Source organism: Portunus trituberculatus, chromosome 32 (genome assembly GCF_017591435.1).
Source record: "Portunus trituberculatus isolate SZX2019 chromosome 32, ASM1759143v1, whole genome shotgun sequence".
In the NCBI taxonomy this organism is placed as follows: domain Eukaryota; kingdom Metazoa; phylum Arthropoda; class Malacostraca; order Decapoda; family Portunidae; genus Portunus; species Portunus trituberculatus.
In genome coordinates this window covers 9,023,640-9,036,139 of record NC_059286.1, presented here as the reverse complement: position 1 = coordinate 9,036,139, position 12,500 = coordinate 9,023,640, and the positions used below count along the sequence as shown (strand labels likewise).

General features: G+C 40.7%; 3 protein-coding genes across 3 annotated transcripts in view; all 3 read left to right on the top strand.

Annotated features, from left to right (window-relative positions):
- Positions 1–414: 414 nt before the first annotated feature.
- LOC123511953 lies at positions 415–4,584 on the top strand. The gene is made up of 8 exons (XM_045268061.1): positions 415–505; positions 603–724; positions 919–1,035; positions 2,435–2,658; positions 2,956–3,090; positions 3,505–3,663; positions 3,906–3,996; positions 4,213–4,584. The coding sequence occupies exons 1-8, from the start codon at positions 415–417 to the stop codon at positions 4,582–4,584; spliced, it is 1,311 nt and encodes a 436-aa protein (XP_045123996.1).
- LOC123511952 lies at positions 4,424–6,605 on the top strand. Its single transcript, XM_045268060.1, has 5 exons — positions 4,424–4,833; positions 5,096–5,276; positions 5,604–5,703; positions 5,959–6,085; positions 6,486–6,605. The coding sequence occupies exons 1-5, from the start codon at positions 4,669–4,671 to the stop codon at positions 6,603–6,605; spliced, it is 693 nt and encodes a 230-aa protein (XP_045123995.1). The 5' UTR covers positions 4,424–4,668.
- Positions 6,606–11,136: 4,531 nt separating this feature from the next.
- Positions 11,137–12,500, top strand: part of LOC123511951 (glutamate receptor ionotropic, delta-2-like) — a 7,651-nt gene continuing 6,287 nt past the window's right edge. Inside the window, exons 1-3 of the mRNA XM_045268059.1 lie at positions 11,137–11,337; positions 11,880–12,106; positions 12,392–12,500. The exon at positions 12,392–12,500 is cut by the window's right edge and continues 20 nt beyond it. Of these exons, the coding sequence (XP_045123994.1) occupies positions 11,137–11,337; positions 11,880–12,106; positions 12,392–12,500 (537 nt within the window). The remainder of the gene's footprint in view (positions 11,338–11,879; positions 12,107–12,391) is intronic.

Sequence of the window (12,500 nt, the reverse complement as noted above, 5' to 3'; positions counted from 1 at the left end):
TGCTGTTATTCTTATTGTAAAGACAACGCCAATAAAGTTACGTTTTTCTTGTCTATGTGTTTTCAATAGCAACCAATGCACAGCAGTGATTTAGTGGACAGCGACTGGCACCAAGCCACAGCCAGTGACGGGATGGTCTGCTGCAGATTTATTTTTTTTTTTCAGTTGCACTTTTTCGGGACATACAATCATATGGACCTTTTCTATGTACTTTGAGGCATAAGCCACATACAGTGCTGCGGTGACAGCTGTGGTGACAGTACCAGCTGGCAATATCATAACTCCAACTTACGTATACACCATTCACATTCCTGAATGAGCAGAAATAGTTGTACCAATCGAAATTTAATGGTTGACATCAAGAAACATTCCCTGATCCGTGACCTACAGGAATAATTAAATATTATATTTGCAATGCAGATGGCGGCTCTCGTCATACTAACGCAAATATTCCTCTTGGCAAGTCGTGTCCCTGAGTCTGCTGCACTCCTACCTCGTTCCTCAGGTAAACACACTAGTAGCTTACTGTTTCCTCAATAACAATTTCCAGTTGGAAAACTATGACTATACGCATCCCAGCACTGTTCTCCACATCTCCACAGAGATGACTGGATCAGAGGCACTGACAGTCGTGCAGACCGTCATCTCGTCACAACCTCAGCACGGGTGTCCCGTGCTGCTCCTGTTCAATAGCATGAACCAGTTAACCCTCCAGTCACTGAAGGTACTCTTGGAACTTTTCTTTTAGAGATCCAAGACTCATTTGATCAAAATAGCAATAATGTTAAGTCTGATATAGTACTGGAATCTCCCCACTGATATTTCTTTACGATAATAATTTCCTCATTAGTCTTTTTTTTTCTAAAGTAAGCGAACGCAATGTTTACTATTTTCTTCCTTTGGTGAGGCTCCCTTTAGGAAGTGGAGTGGGAGCTGGCCGCGCGGGGCGTCATTCTCTTCCAAGTAAAAGCTGACAGCGTGACCAATACTACAATGCAAACTCACCTGGGCGAGGCGGTCGACAAGATTCGTCAGGTAGGTGATTTTCAGGTAAAAGCAGACTGCAACGCGAGTTTCTTCGGATGTCAGCAGAGGTGAGAGCACAGATTATTCTAGGGCGAAAAGTTTATATAAAAAACGTATGTATTTAGAGGTGGTGTTTGGCCGTATAGCGTGAAATTCAAGTCTGAGATACAACAGCAGGTCTGTATGGGAGCGTTGGGGATGTAACCACGGTGAAAGAAACACTATTTCTACATAGGCTTTACATTGCTTTAAGTTGAAGACGTCATGTAATATAAGGGAGGAGGCAGTAAACACCTGCCGAAACGATAATTACTCCTAGTGAGGTGTAATAGTCATGGTTAAGGGGATGCTGTGAACTCACCAGTAAAGCCAGATGTGATTTCACTCAACGTTTCCCTTTGTGTCTCACAACACAATGGGGCAGTCACAACCTGCCCTCTTAAGACAACTCTCTTCCCTCACATATAACTACATGCGCCTACACACGGTGGCATAGTGGATAAGGTGGTGAGCGTGAGATCGGGCAGACGTCCACGCGTAGGTTCGAATCCCACCACGTACAGCCTTAAAACACTTTGCCATTTGTCGAGTGGTTTAAAGTTACACATGTCACCATGATACCCAGGTTCTAGGTAGTTACACTCAAGATGAGCTTGGGCGGTGATATGGGACCTAATATGGGTACCACTATAAATAAAATTGCCTGCGCCACTAATGGGCGGAAGCTGAACAGCGCTTCCATACACTCTTCAAGTGTGCCTACAGGCGCTATAGGCCTTACCGTAAAAGAAAAAAAAAAAAATTTCACGCAGTTTAGAATTGGAGAAAAAAAAAGATGACTCATTTACCATCCTCTCTAACTACATTTCTTTCAATCCTTTTAAGGACTGGCACCTCAGTGGGCCTTCTTTTTCAATCACAGTTTTTGTTGCCCTTGGTCTGACCACATTCATTGCCATTGTTTATAGGAGAACAGTGTGATCTGACTAACAATAAGCTGACTCATTCCCTCCCACCCCCAAGCAGCCTGGGCACGCATGATGCCATGTTATTTCATTTGTCGTGTATCACATCCGTACTACCACTGTACAATGTTTATCGGTATCGGTGCGTTGTTGTCACTCGTCTCGTCATGGGATACTGTACAGCTCCAAAAGTTGTACAAATTATTCACATTCACGACTTCAAATCGCCACCATGAATACCCTGCCGTTGTATGTGTCACTTGGCCACACTTGAACTTCATGTCACGGCTGAACAACGCCTCAAAATGCACGTGAATAAAACAAATTCCACTTAGAATAGCCTGTACTTCACCTCCAGCAATATCCTCAGAAAGTATTCAATTTATAATATTCAATGTAATACTTGTACTTCCAAGGTCAGCTTGTCAACGTGATACCCGCAGCTAGGTCAGTTGTGGCACTGCCTGGTGGTGATGGTGGTGAGTGATGACCAGACCTTTCTCGTCACTTTCGCTCACCTGTCATTCAAGCAATACGCCCTTATGTGGAAAACGAGGAGCATCATCTTCACTCGCCTCCCTCACAGTCAGCTCCGCGGTCTCCACGCCCTTCTCTCCAACAGGAACGTCATGTTGCTGCGGCCTCTTGAGCGCAGAGGGACACTTAGGTGATACTCGCACTCGCAGATGTGTTAAAGCACCACTTGCAAGTTGTTTTTTCCATAAATCTTTAACACGACTATTATGAATTACTCACTAGCCTCGTATGTTTACTACCGCAGATTAGTGTTCCGATAGAGAATCATTCAGTTTGTATTAAGAGTTATTACATGCGAGTTCAGTCATCAAAAAATTTTCATCTACATACCATTTTATGTGTTTCAGTCAATCGCCATTGGAACTCCACATCAATAAACACGTTTTTCCGGTATTCTATGATGGATAATTATGTCACACCCACACAGGGAGATTGGCGTGTATGTGGAGTCGCCGTACAGCGACCCCTCCACTGCCAGGCCCAGGAGGGTCGCTACCTGGAGGCCCAATACTACCTGGACACCAGACTCTTCCCTGCAGTTCTTCCCGGAGAAGTTTATGGTGTGGGTACCTACTGGCAACATTTGTTTTGGCCTCATTCGCCTCAGTACTGCGCGGGAAGCCTATTCTTAAACTTATGTACTGCATTCTCTGTACAATAGAGTCATTTTCTGGTTATAAGTATCAGCTTGAATATGCGTGATACCATATGATCAAGATACTCTTGGTATGCTAATTGAACCCATGACGTCTTTTGCAACTTTTCAGAAATGTGCAGTAATTGGTACTTATGACCGACAAGGAATGTTAATAAAACAAATAATCAAACAAAAGAACCCTGTCTTATCAACTGACCTTTGAAATAAAAAGATCACTTTTCACTCAATCTGTTCAGCAAATAATATGGTACGCGGGGCACACTGTATGGCTCTTCACCAAGAAAACATTAAACTCCTTAGTCTTTTATCTATGCACAGGTTCTCTCCAGCGCCAACCCTGAAGGTGGCCATCGAGCTACTGCCCTACCACAGGATGTCGTGGGAGGAGGACACGAGTGTTCCTGAGGGGCGCCGACTTCACGTTACAGGAAGCATGGATGAAACCGTGAAGTACTTGGCCCAAGCGATGAACTTCACGTAAGTCCCTGTCATAGACGAACCATGAACTACACTTAACCCAGACAATGAACTTAGAACTAGTCAAACGTGAGCAAAATATCTTCCTCTTTCGTCTTACTTTTTTTTATGTATAAAGTATTAAGAGATTTATACGTGTTCCAAAAACATAAATATCTTTTATATTTTTGAGGAAACAAGATAACAGTCTTTGAGTCCTGTTTTCCTTCTTTGGTTTGTGAACTGAGTCTCCCAACACACAGGTACCGGTACGTGTTGTCCCCGGAGAGGACCTTTGGCTCCATGCTGCCTAATGGGTCTTGGACGGGTATGATGGGCATGGTGGTGCGGGAGGTAAGCAAGGCCAGGCAAGACTGCACTGACATGTGACATTTCCATGGCAGCATTATAGCTGATCTGTACATAGATGCAACGAACACAAACATATGGAAGAGACTTGTACCTGGCGCCAATCCCTGACTCTAGAAAAACAGCAAAAGAGAAGGTATTGTTATGTCGTGTTACCGGTGTTCAATTTTGTGATGCAGATACGGTTCTCACTGATTTCAGGAGGCCCAGTTCGCCACGGGGCCCTTCTCACTCTCACCGGTGAGGGTATCAGCCGCCGACTATACCGTGCCCTTCTGGACTGGAAGTCTCAAGATAGTAGGTGGGCTTGGTGGAATAGAGATAGACCAGAGGGGCTTCCTGCTGCCCTTCACTTTCCTGGTGTGGATATGCACTCTGACGGCCCTCCTCGGCGTGCTCGTCCTCTTGCTGATCCGCTCCCATCTGCCGGACACCAAGCTGAGTCGCGGCGGCTGGTCGGCAGACACTCTGAGCTGTGTCCGCGTTCTCCTGCAACAAGGTAAGGTTTCGAAAACCATGATGAAGCACTTCGTGCTTTCCGTGACTGGCAGTCGTGCTACAGTAATGCCTTAGTAACTAACTCGCCTAACTCCTAACGCAGATATTGAATTATCTGAGGAGTGGTGGTGGTGGGAGCGTCTGTTAATAGGAGTATGGATGCTAATGACGCTAGTACTAACGAAGAGCTACTCCGGCAACCTGATGTCCCTCTTGGCCGTCAGACACGTGCCGCAGCCGTTCCAGAGCATCAGGGATGTCCTCAACGATCCGCACGTCGGCATGATATGGCAGAAGTATTCCAGAACTGAAGAATTTCTAAGAGTGAGTGCAAGATGAATGCGATCAATGCAGAATAACCTGCCACACAGGTACTACCATATTCTACAAACGATGGCGTCTTTTTCTCAATTTTCTCCTCATTTTAACAGAAAACAACTGTGTGATGCAACTGATGGCGTGTCTTCCGTGTTATGTATATCCTTCAACCACAATTAAGACTAATTTTCATCGATGAAAACTGCCAATGCACACAATGCAAGTTCGTATTTTGTAACCTGCCAACTACTGATGAAATGCATTCCAGTCCGTGCAGTCCGGGATATTCCGCGAGGTAGCGGAGCTGGAGGACGAGGGTCGCCTCACGTTCCACACTCAGGCCCAGTACCTCAAGAGCTTCAACACCCTGGTGCGGGCTGGGGACCACGTGCTGGTAGACGGGGAGAACACCATCAAACGCTTAATAGCTTTAGATTTCTCTCAGAAAGGTGTGTGTCCGTAGTAAAGACAATGATAACTAGACAGGTACGGCATCCATATCGATGGTCTACAATAATTATCTTTACTGACATGTCTACACATATTCAGACTTGGGAGCACTTACGGACGGTAACAATATTCCGGTTTGCAATTTGCTTTCATTGCCACGAAATATTTTTGTTGAAAGATGGCAGTAAGAGAGGTCACGCTTAGTACAGCGTCCAGTGCCTTCTAGTGAGAGGACCCAAGTAGGCACCAACGTATGATATTAATTCAACTCTCTCTCTCTCTCTCTCTCTCTCTCTCTCTCTCTCTCTCTCTCTCTCTCTCTCCAGGTCGCTGTGACTTCTATATTTCAAAGGATGGCTTTTTCCCCTTCCTTGCTTCTATTATGAGTCAGAAAACAAATCCCATCATTCAAGGACTCAATCCAAGGTACCATTCTTCTTTAGAATCGCACATGCCTATCATTTTTATTGCTACCATTTATATTCGTAATTACAAAGAATATATTTTCCTATAATTTTACCAGCTTTTCAGTTTCTTTTGAATAAGAAAAAAAATACACATAATCTTTCGTTAAAAAAGTATGATTATACCACGTTCATGTACCGTAATTTGTACATGTACCTTGTTGTGCACCATCTATTTATTGCTTTCCCGATGTATAAGTCTTGCGACACTCTACAGAGCAATAGCCATCGTAGAAACGGGGCTGTTGTCCTTCTGGGCGCATGAAGTACCCAACCTCACTAGATGCGACAACATTCCCAAGAAGGTAGTGCTGTCCACCTCTCTCTCCACCACTCATCTCTCGGTGGGAATACACTGACTTTGTTGTTGTAAACTTCGACATGTTACCGATAATCACCTAAGCTTGATTCAGATGTAATAAATGCTGAGTATAGTTCTAATAAGAGTGAAAATAATAATGATAATAATAATAATAATAATAATAATAATAATAATAATAATAATAATAATAATAATAATAGTAATAATAATACAAGTCATAATATGGAAAAGAATGCATTATGATATTAATATGTATAGGTATAATTCTTAGCCACATAACTAATTCTTAGAAACATTATATTAATGAAGATTATAGATATAATGCAAGAAGTTATACAACAACAACAACAACAACAACAACAACAACAATATAAACAACAAGCAGGACTGTAGTGTCTCGAAGTGTTGGCGGTGTGTTGCAGGGCATGTTCGCGGTGCTGGGCGGGGGGCTGGTGGCCGGGACCCTGGTTTGGCTGGCGGAGCTCCTCGTCTGCCCCGTCAGGAAGCACTGCCTCCCACGAGCACCCACCACCGTGTCCTAGTGACGGAGAGACTCACACGTGTCTATGTTCACGCCAGATGCTCTTTTCAGAAATTCTTCAATATTGTTATTACATCATCTTCCTTACGAATATAATAATGAAAAATAAAAACAAAAATTCAAATGAAAATGTTTCCACACTCATGCACTGAATAAATCTATCATTGTATATACTTAAAACTTATTCATTTTCCAAGCAAATATGTTGCATTCCACTGGGATGTGTTTTATGCTTACTTTCACAACTTTTATAGATTACTAAATAACTATAATTAACAAAATACTACACTGCATTAATATTATTAATAAACTTTGAAATTTTGTGTTTGATTACAGCATAAAAATTATTGTTCCAGCTGATATCTGGAACAGTTGTTGTTCAGATTCCAATTACAAATGTGATTTGTAAATATCAAAAACAATAGTATCCTTAGATTTATTAAAGAATCAGAAGCAGCAACGCAGCACTGGAACAAGGGAAATACTCGTAGCAGTAATGTCAAATCTTTAAGTTTCAAACCGTCATGCAGGTAAAAGACACTGCGCACTCTGATCCAAATTTATAAATGTGGTTCGCAAGATTCAGAGCTGCCAGTGAGACGTCACGCACCACACTGCACACTGTCAGCTTCACCTCCCTTCAGTAACCCTGTCAAACACGAAACCTTACCAACCAGTCTTCCTTAATATTCCAGTTATAGGAAAGCATCAGCTTATACTTCTGCTGTGAGTTACTAACACCGCACTGTTCAACATGGTGATGATGTTTATATTCATTAGTCCTCTGATATTTCGACTGAAACCTGAAGAAATCTTAAAAAATACAGGAGACAGTGTAATCAAATTAATACGGACGGAGTTGACTGGAATCTTCCTTCGTATGATAAAGTGAAGCGTTAAGATGTTCTGATGATACAATGATCCGAATAACTAACAATAGACACAATCCAAGCCGGATGAAGTTGAATTATTTTGAAATCACAAAATAATTTGAAGTTGTAAGTAGTTTGGGAACTTTGACTTTGAAAGTTACTGAAATTAACTTTTGACCACTTACGATTGCATAGCAACTGTTACCATAAGCTTCAGTGAAACTATTAACTGAAACTTTTCAAATTCTCCAGCACTCCTCTTGTTGACATTGATGGAAGCAATACTGTAAACTTGTATCAAAACTTAAGTATGAAAAACCTCGTCAGTCAAAGCGGTTCACAGCAAAATTAATAAAACTTACCAGACTAAAACCATAACTATTGATATTAATCCATTCAGTACTGGGCCGCATTTTTACCACGAATTTTAGTTATGATCAGACGGTTTTATTGACATTTTGAAGAATTTATGGGGGGTCAGAAGATTAATGGCCTGAGTCTTCCTTATTTTAATCCTGACATGAGTTCCTAAAGTTGCATGAAATCACCAAATAGTTTACAGAATAAATATGATAACATATCATGATATTGAAGGGGTTAAATGCAGTGATGAAGATTTCGATGGCTTACTATTCACAGGTTTCCACACGATCACATGCCAAATACTAGGTTCTTATTGAAAAAAAAAATACAAGACTAGATGGATATTACAGCAATAAGTACATTTCCACAAGATCACGTGAATTCCACCAACAATATATACTTCTTATCTTACAGACACTTTTACACGTAAAAAACACAATCGAGATCACATGTTTCTCCATCGCCGGACCAAAAATACCTGCTTGGGTGAAAAAATACGTTTTATTTACCTCTGGCAATACGGACTTCCCATCAAGAAAATAGCTGACCTGTCAAAGAGGAGCCCCACCACTGTCAGGAAGTGGGTGCGCCATCTACTAGAAGATTCCATCCACCCAGCACTTCTGCCACCACACTCCTCCACTCTACCTGACTTTACTTTACGCCACGTAATTCCCTACCGCTACGAGGGTCCGTGTTCGTGTAGAAATCAATTGTACGTGCACAGATCCTTGATGGAAAACAGCCACGTTGATTTTGGCCATGCTATGTGCAGTTTTGCAAGGCAGTGCTGCGAGTCTCAGCTCACACACGCATCAGCACGTGAAAGATTGTCTGGATGTGAACGTTCCCTCCCACGCACCTCAGTATAACAGACCAAGTGGTCCCCTACTCTTCAAAAAATTTCCCAGTCATTATTTGGGTGAAACTTAACACTTGTTTAACTTTATAATGGTAGAATTATTACATGATGGAAAATAAAACTCTCGAAATCACTAACAATTCCCAAAGCACACAGAGGAGAAACGTAAATGTTTCTTGGCTTTTATTAAGCTGAAATCAAATTCCTTAAAAAATATGCACATATTAAAAAATAACAGTAATAATAATAGTAACCAAATGTATCAAAATGTTCAGTTAATGGTGGAATTACTTCATGACTGGAAAATAATGCAAATAACCAGAACGAAAATATACTAAAAAAACAGGAAATATTTGCGAAGATCTATGAAGTAATATAATACAGTGCAGGACGCTCCATATCCCCACGATGTGCTGGAGGCGAGGCAGCGGCGCGCCTCACGGTGACCTCAGTGTTCCTGGGCTGCTCCCCTCCAGCAACCTTAAACAATCAATTTCTCTCTCTCTCTCTCTCTCTCTCTCTCTCTCTCTCTCTCTCTCTCTCTCTCTCTCTCTCTCTCTCTCTCTATATATATATATATATATATATATATATATATATATATATATATATATATATATATATATATATAATAGAGACAATAGTCGAGCACAAAGGTTTTTCTGTTAGAACCAATAGACCTCTATCTAACCCTTCTTTTTCTGCAATCAGAGCACATTCACATGATAGTGATCATTCTTTTGGTGTTAATGACTTCAAAATTCTCCAAAGATACCGATCTAATACTGATATCAAACTTCTTGAAGCACTTTATATTAAACACTTACAACCTGAACTCAATAATCTGCTGTCTTCAACCAGGCTTCGCACCTTTCAATAGAAATATCGAACCTTTGCTTCACCTCTCTGCACAACCTTTCTTCTCATCTTAATACTACCCCTCTAGTCAGTTCCTTCCTGTACTACGTATAACACACTTCAAGGTTTGTCTCCCATGTACTTTTCTCTTTGTGCAATTTTCTTTTGACGATGTGTTGTGATTTTTATTCATTTTTGTTTTTTTTATTTTGTATTTTAACTTGATGTAATTTTTTTTTTTTTTGCATTTTTAGTTTGTATTTAAACTTAATATCCTAACAATGTCTGTTTTAGACTTGTTATTAATTATTATAGGCCCTGAAGATGCCTTCTGTCTGTGAGGCGAAACGTTGGAAAATAATGCAAGAGATATGAAGATTTCCATGGTGATTTCCCTGCATTTTTTTGTATCTACTATTTCTGCTATCAACCCTTGTTATATATATATATATATATATATATATATATATATATATATATATATATATATATATATATATATATATATATATATATATATATTTCTTAAAATACATCATTATTAAGTACCAGAAATAAGCAAATGTTATTGTAAGTGCATTTCAGAACGTCTATGATAGTAATCAAAGCTTGAAGGCATTGTGTAAATTTATAGTGTGAAATCAAACTACTTTCCAATTCTGAAAATGTAGATTTGTCCTTGAATAGTGTATTTCATTAAGCACTTTCAACGTTACAGTTGTCAGGGACAGCAAACATTTTATTCTATTTTGTAATAAAGTCACCACTATCATGGCAAATGTCGTTCTTTCCTGACCCTGAACAGCCAACAGATGGACAACATGTTTAGTGATATTAATAAAATAACAACTACAACAACTGATAAGTTTCGGCGGGCAGTGACATCATTTAAATAAGCTGAAAATTACAGTACAGTTTTTAAAACGATCTCTATATCAAAAATTTTTAAATTAAAAAAACAGGAAATTTTCAACAGAGATCATTTTTACAGATTTAAAATAAAGAGTTGGAGGGGAGCTTCATTCACATGCTTCTCATCCTCTTGGTTGCTTCTCTGGCCCTGGCGGCTCTTCCTGAACTAAACAGCAAGTATCATTACTGTACTTTCAATTTATTGATTACGATCTCTTTTCTAGCTAACGCATGAAATACATGACCTAAAGTTAAAAACACAAATAAATACCCCTTATGAATTCCTCAACAGCTAAGTTCAAGACGTAAGAGTTCCACGTTGTGATCCCTTCCATTAGCATCTGTTTCCCTTCACAGAGGAGACGGATGGCAGTGTGGAGGATATGGCAACATTAAACGCTTTCCTTCGCTCCAGTTCACCAGACGCCTTTATTATTAACTTCGGAGAGGGATCGTCAAGAAATTCATTACATTTGGTAGGAATCGTTTTAATACGATGGATTATACGCTGACCTCAAAAACCATTCACGATCACCTGTTGTACAGACAACAAAAATTTACGTTCAAATTAAACCCGATTGAATTTTGTAATGTTCTAAGTTCACGCTACTCGCTCTTTTCGTAACATACAGTCTTGAAGGTACTAAAAATAATAGGTTTTTAAAATGACATCCACACTCTTCAAAGTCTTAAATGCAAGAAAACAAGGATGGATATTAGCAGTAATCACAGACTTCTTCAAACACCAGAGATGGCCCACGTCTCTGCCACAAGCCTCGCGGGGCATTGCAGTGTTTGAGGCAAACGGCGCTAACTTGACAGGGACACACCCGCCTCTTTCCGCAGTGTTTCGCGCCGCTCGAAAGGTAAGTGGTTAATGCCAGACGCCGTAACAGCAACGTCATATGGCGCCACTACAAAATTTCGCTTACGTGGTATGATTATCGAAACAAGCACTTTGTTTACGAGAAAGAGCTTAATGCTGAATGAAACATTTATAAGAAATACATGCATAGGTTGTCTTGCCATTCTACATTATTGGATTTTTTACTTAAAAAATTTTTGTACTAGTAAAAATATTTCTACTACTAGTAGTCAGGTAAAGGCCGGTGATTAAGATATTCTGATAAATCAATATAATAGTGAACAAATAGACCACCAGAAGCCGCGCGTCCACCTCCAAGGCCGGGGTGAGCGCCAGGGAATATGCCAACCATAAAAATAAAGGCTTCCCGTACAGTATTCAGTTTTTCATTCTAAACTGAACTTTCCAACACACCAAATGACAAAGGTAACATTAATGACGAACAACAAATGAGCTTTATTTCAAAAACCTCTTTTCAACAACCTAAAGGAAGCTTTCCAAATAAGGCACCAAATGGTTAGGTGAGCCTCTCCTCTACTGCAGCTGAGAGTTGCGTCACAGCGCGTGGTGGTGGCGGTGGTGAGCGAGGACTCCGCCTTCCTCGCAGCTTTCGCTGAATGGTCAATGAGGAGCCGCCTTCTGGTGTGGTCCACGAGGCTCCTTGTATTAACTCGCCTCCAACTTACGCGCGTCCAACACCTTCATAAAGCTTTATCCTTCACCAACTCGCTGCTCCTCACGCCGCATCACGGACGGGGAACACGAAACAGGTGAGAATGTGGTCGAACAATGAATGACAAGGTAATACAATGTTGTTACGTGAAAAAGTGACTGTAAAACTTTCTGAAACAGTATTATGTTCAAAGCACTGTCGAACATGCAACAGTGATCAGATGTTGAAAAAAAATAAATTAAAAATCAGACGTATACATATCTAAATTGTTGCCTTGTGTTGTCAATTCAGCTAATCAAACAATGGAAAATGTGAAAACCTGAATTAGATCAAAATAGAAGAAGTAGTCATGGAAAAACTCTCTTTGCTGTACTGAACACAGGCTGCGGGTGTCGGTGGTGTTGCCGTACAGCAAGGCGGGGAGCGAGCCGCTAGTCGTGGCCACCTGGACGGCTGACCGAGGCCTCACCCTCACCTCACATCTCCCACTA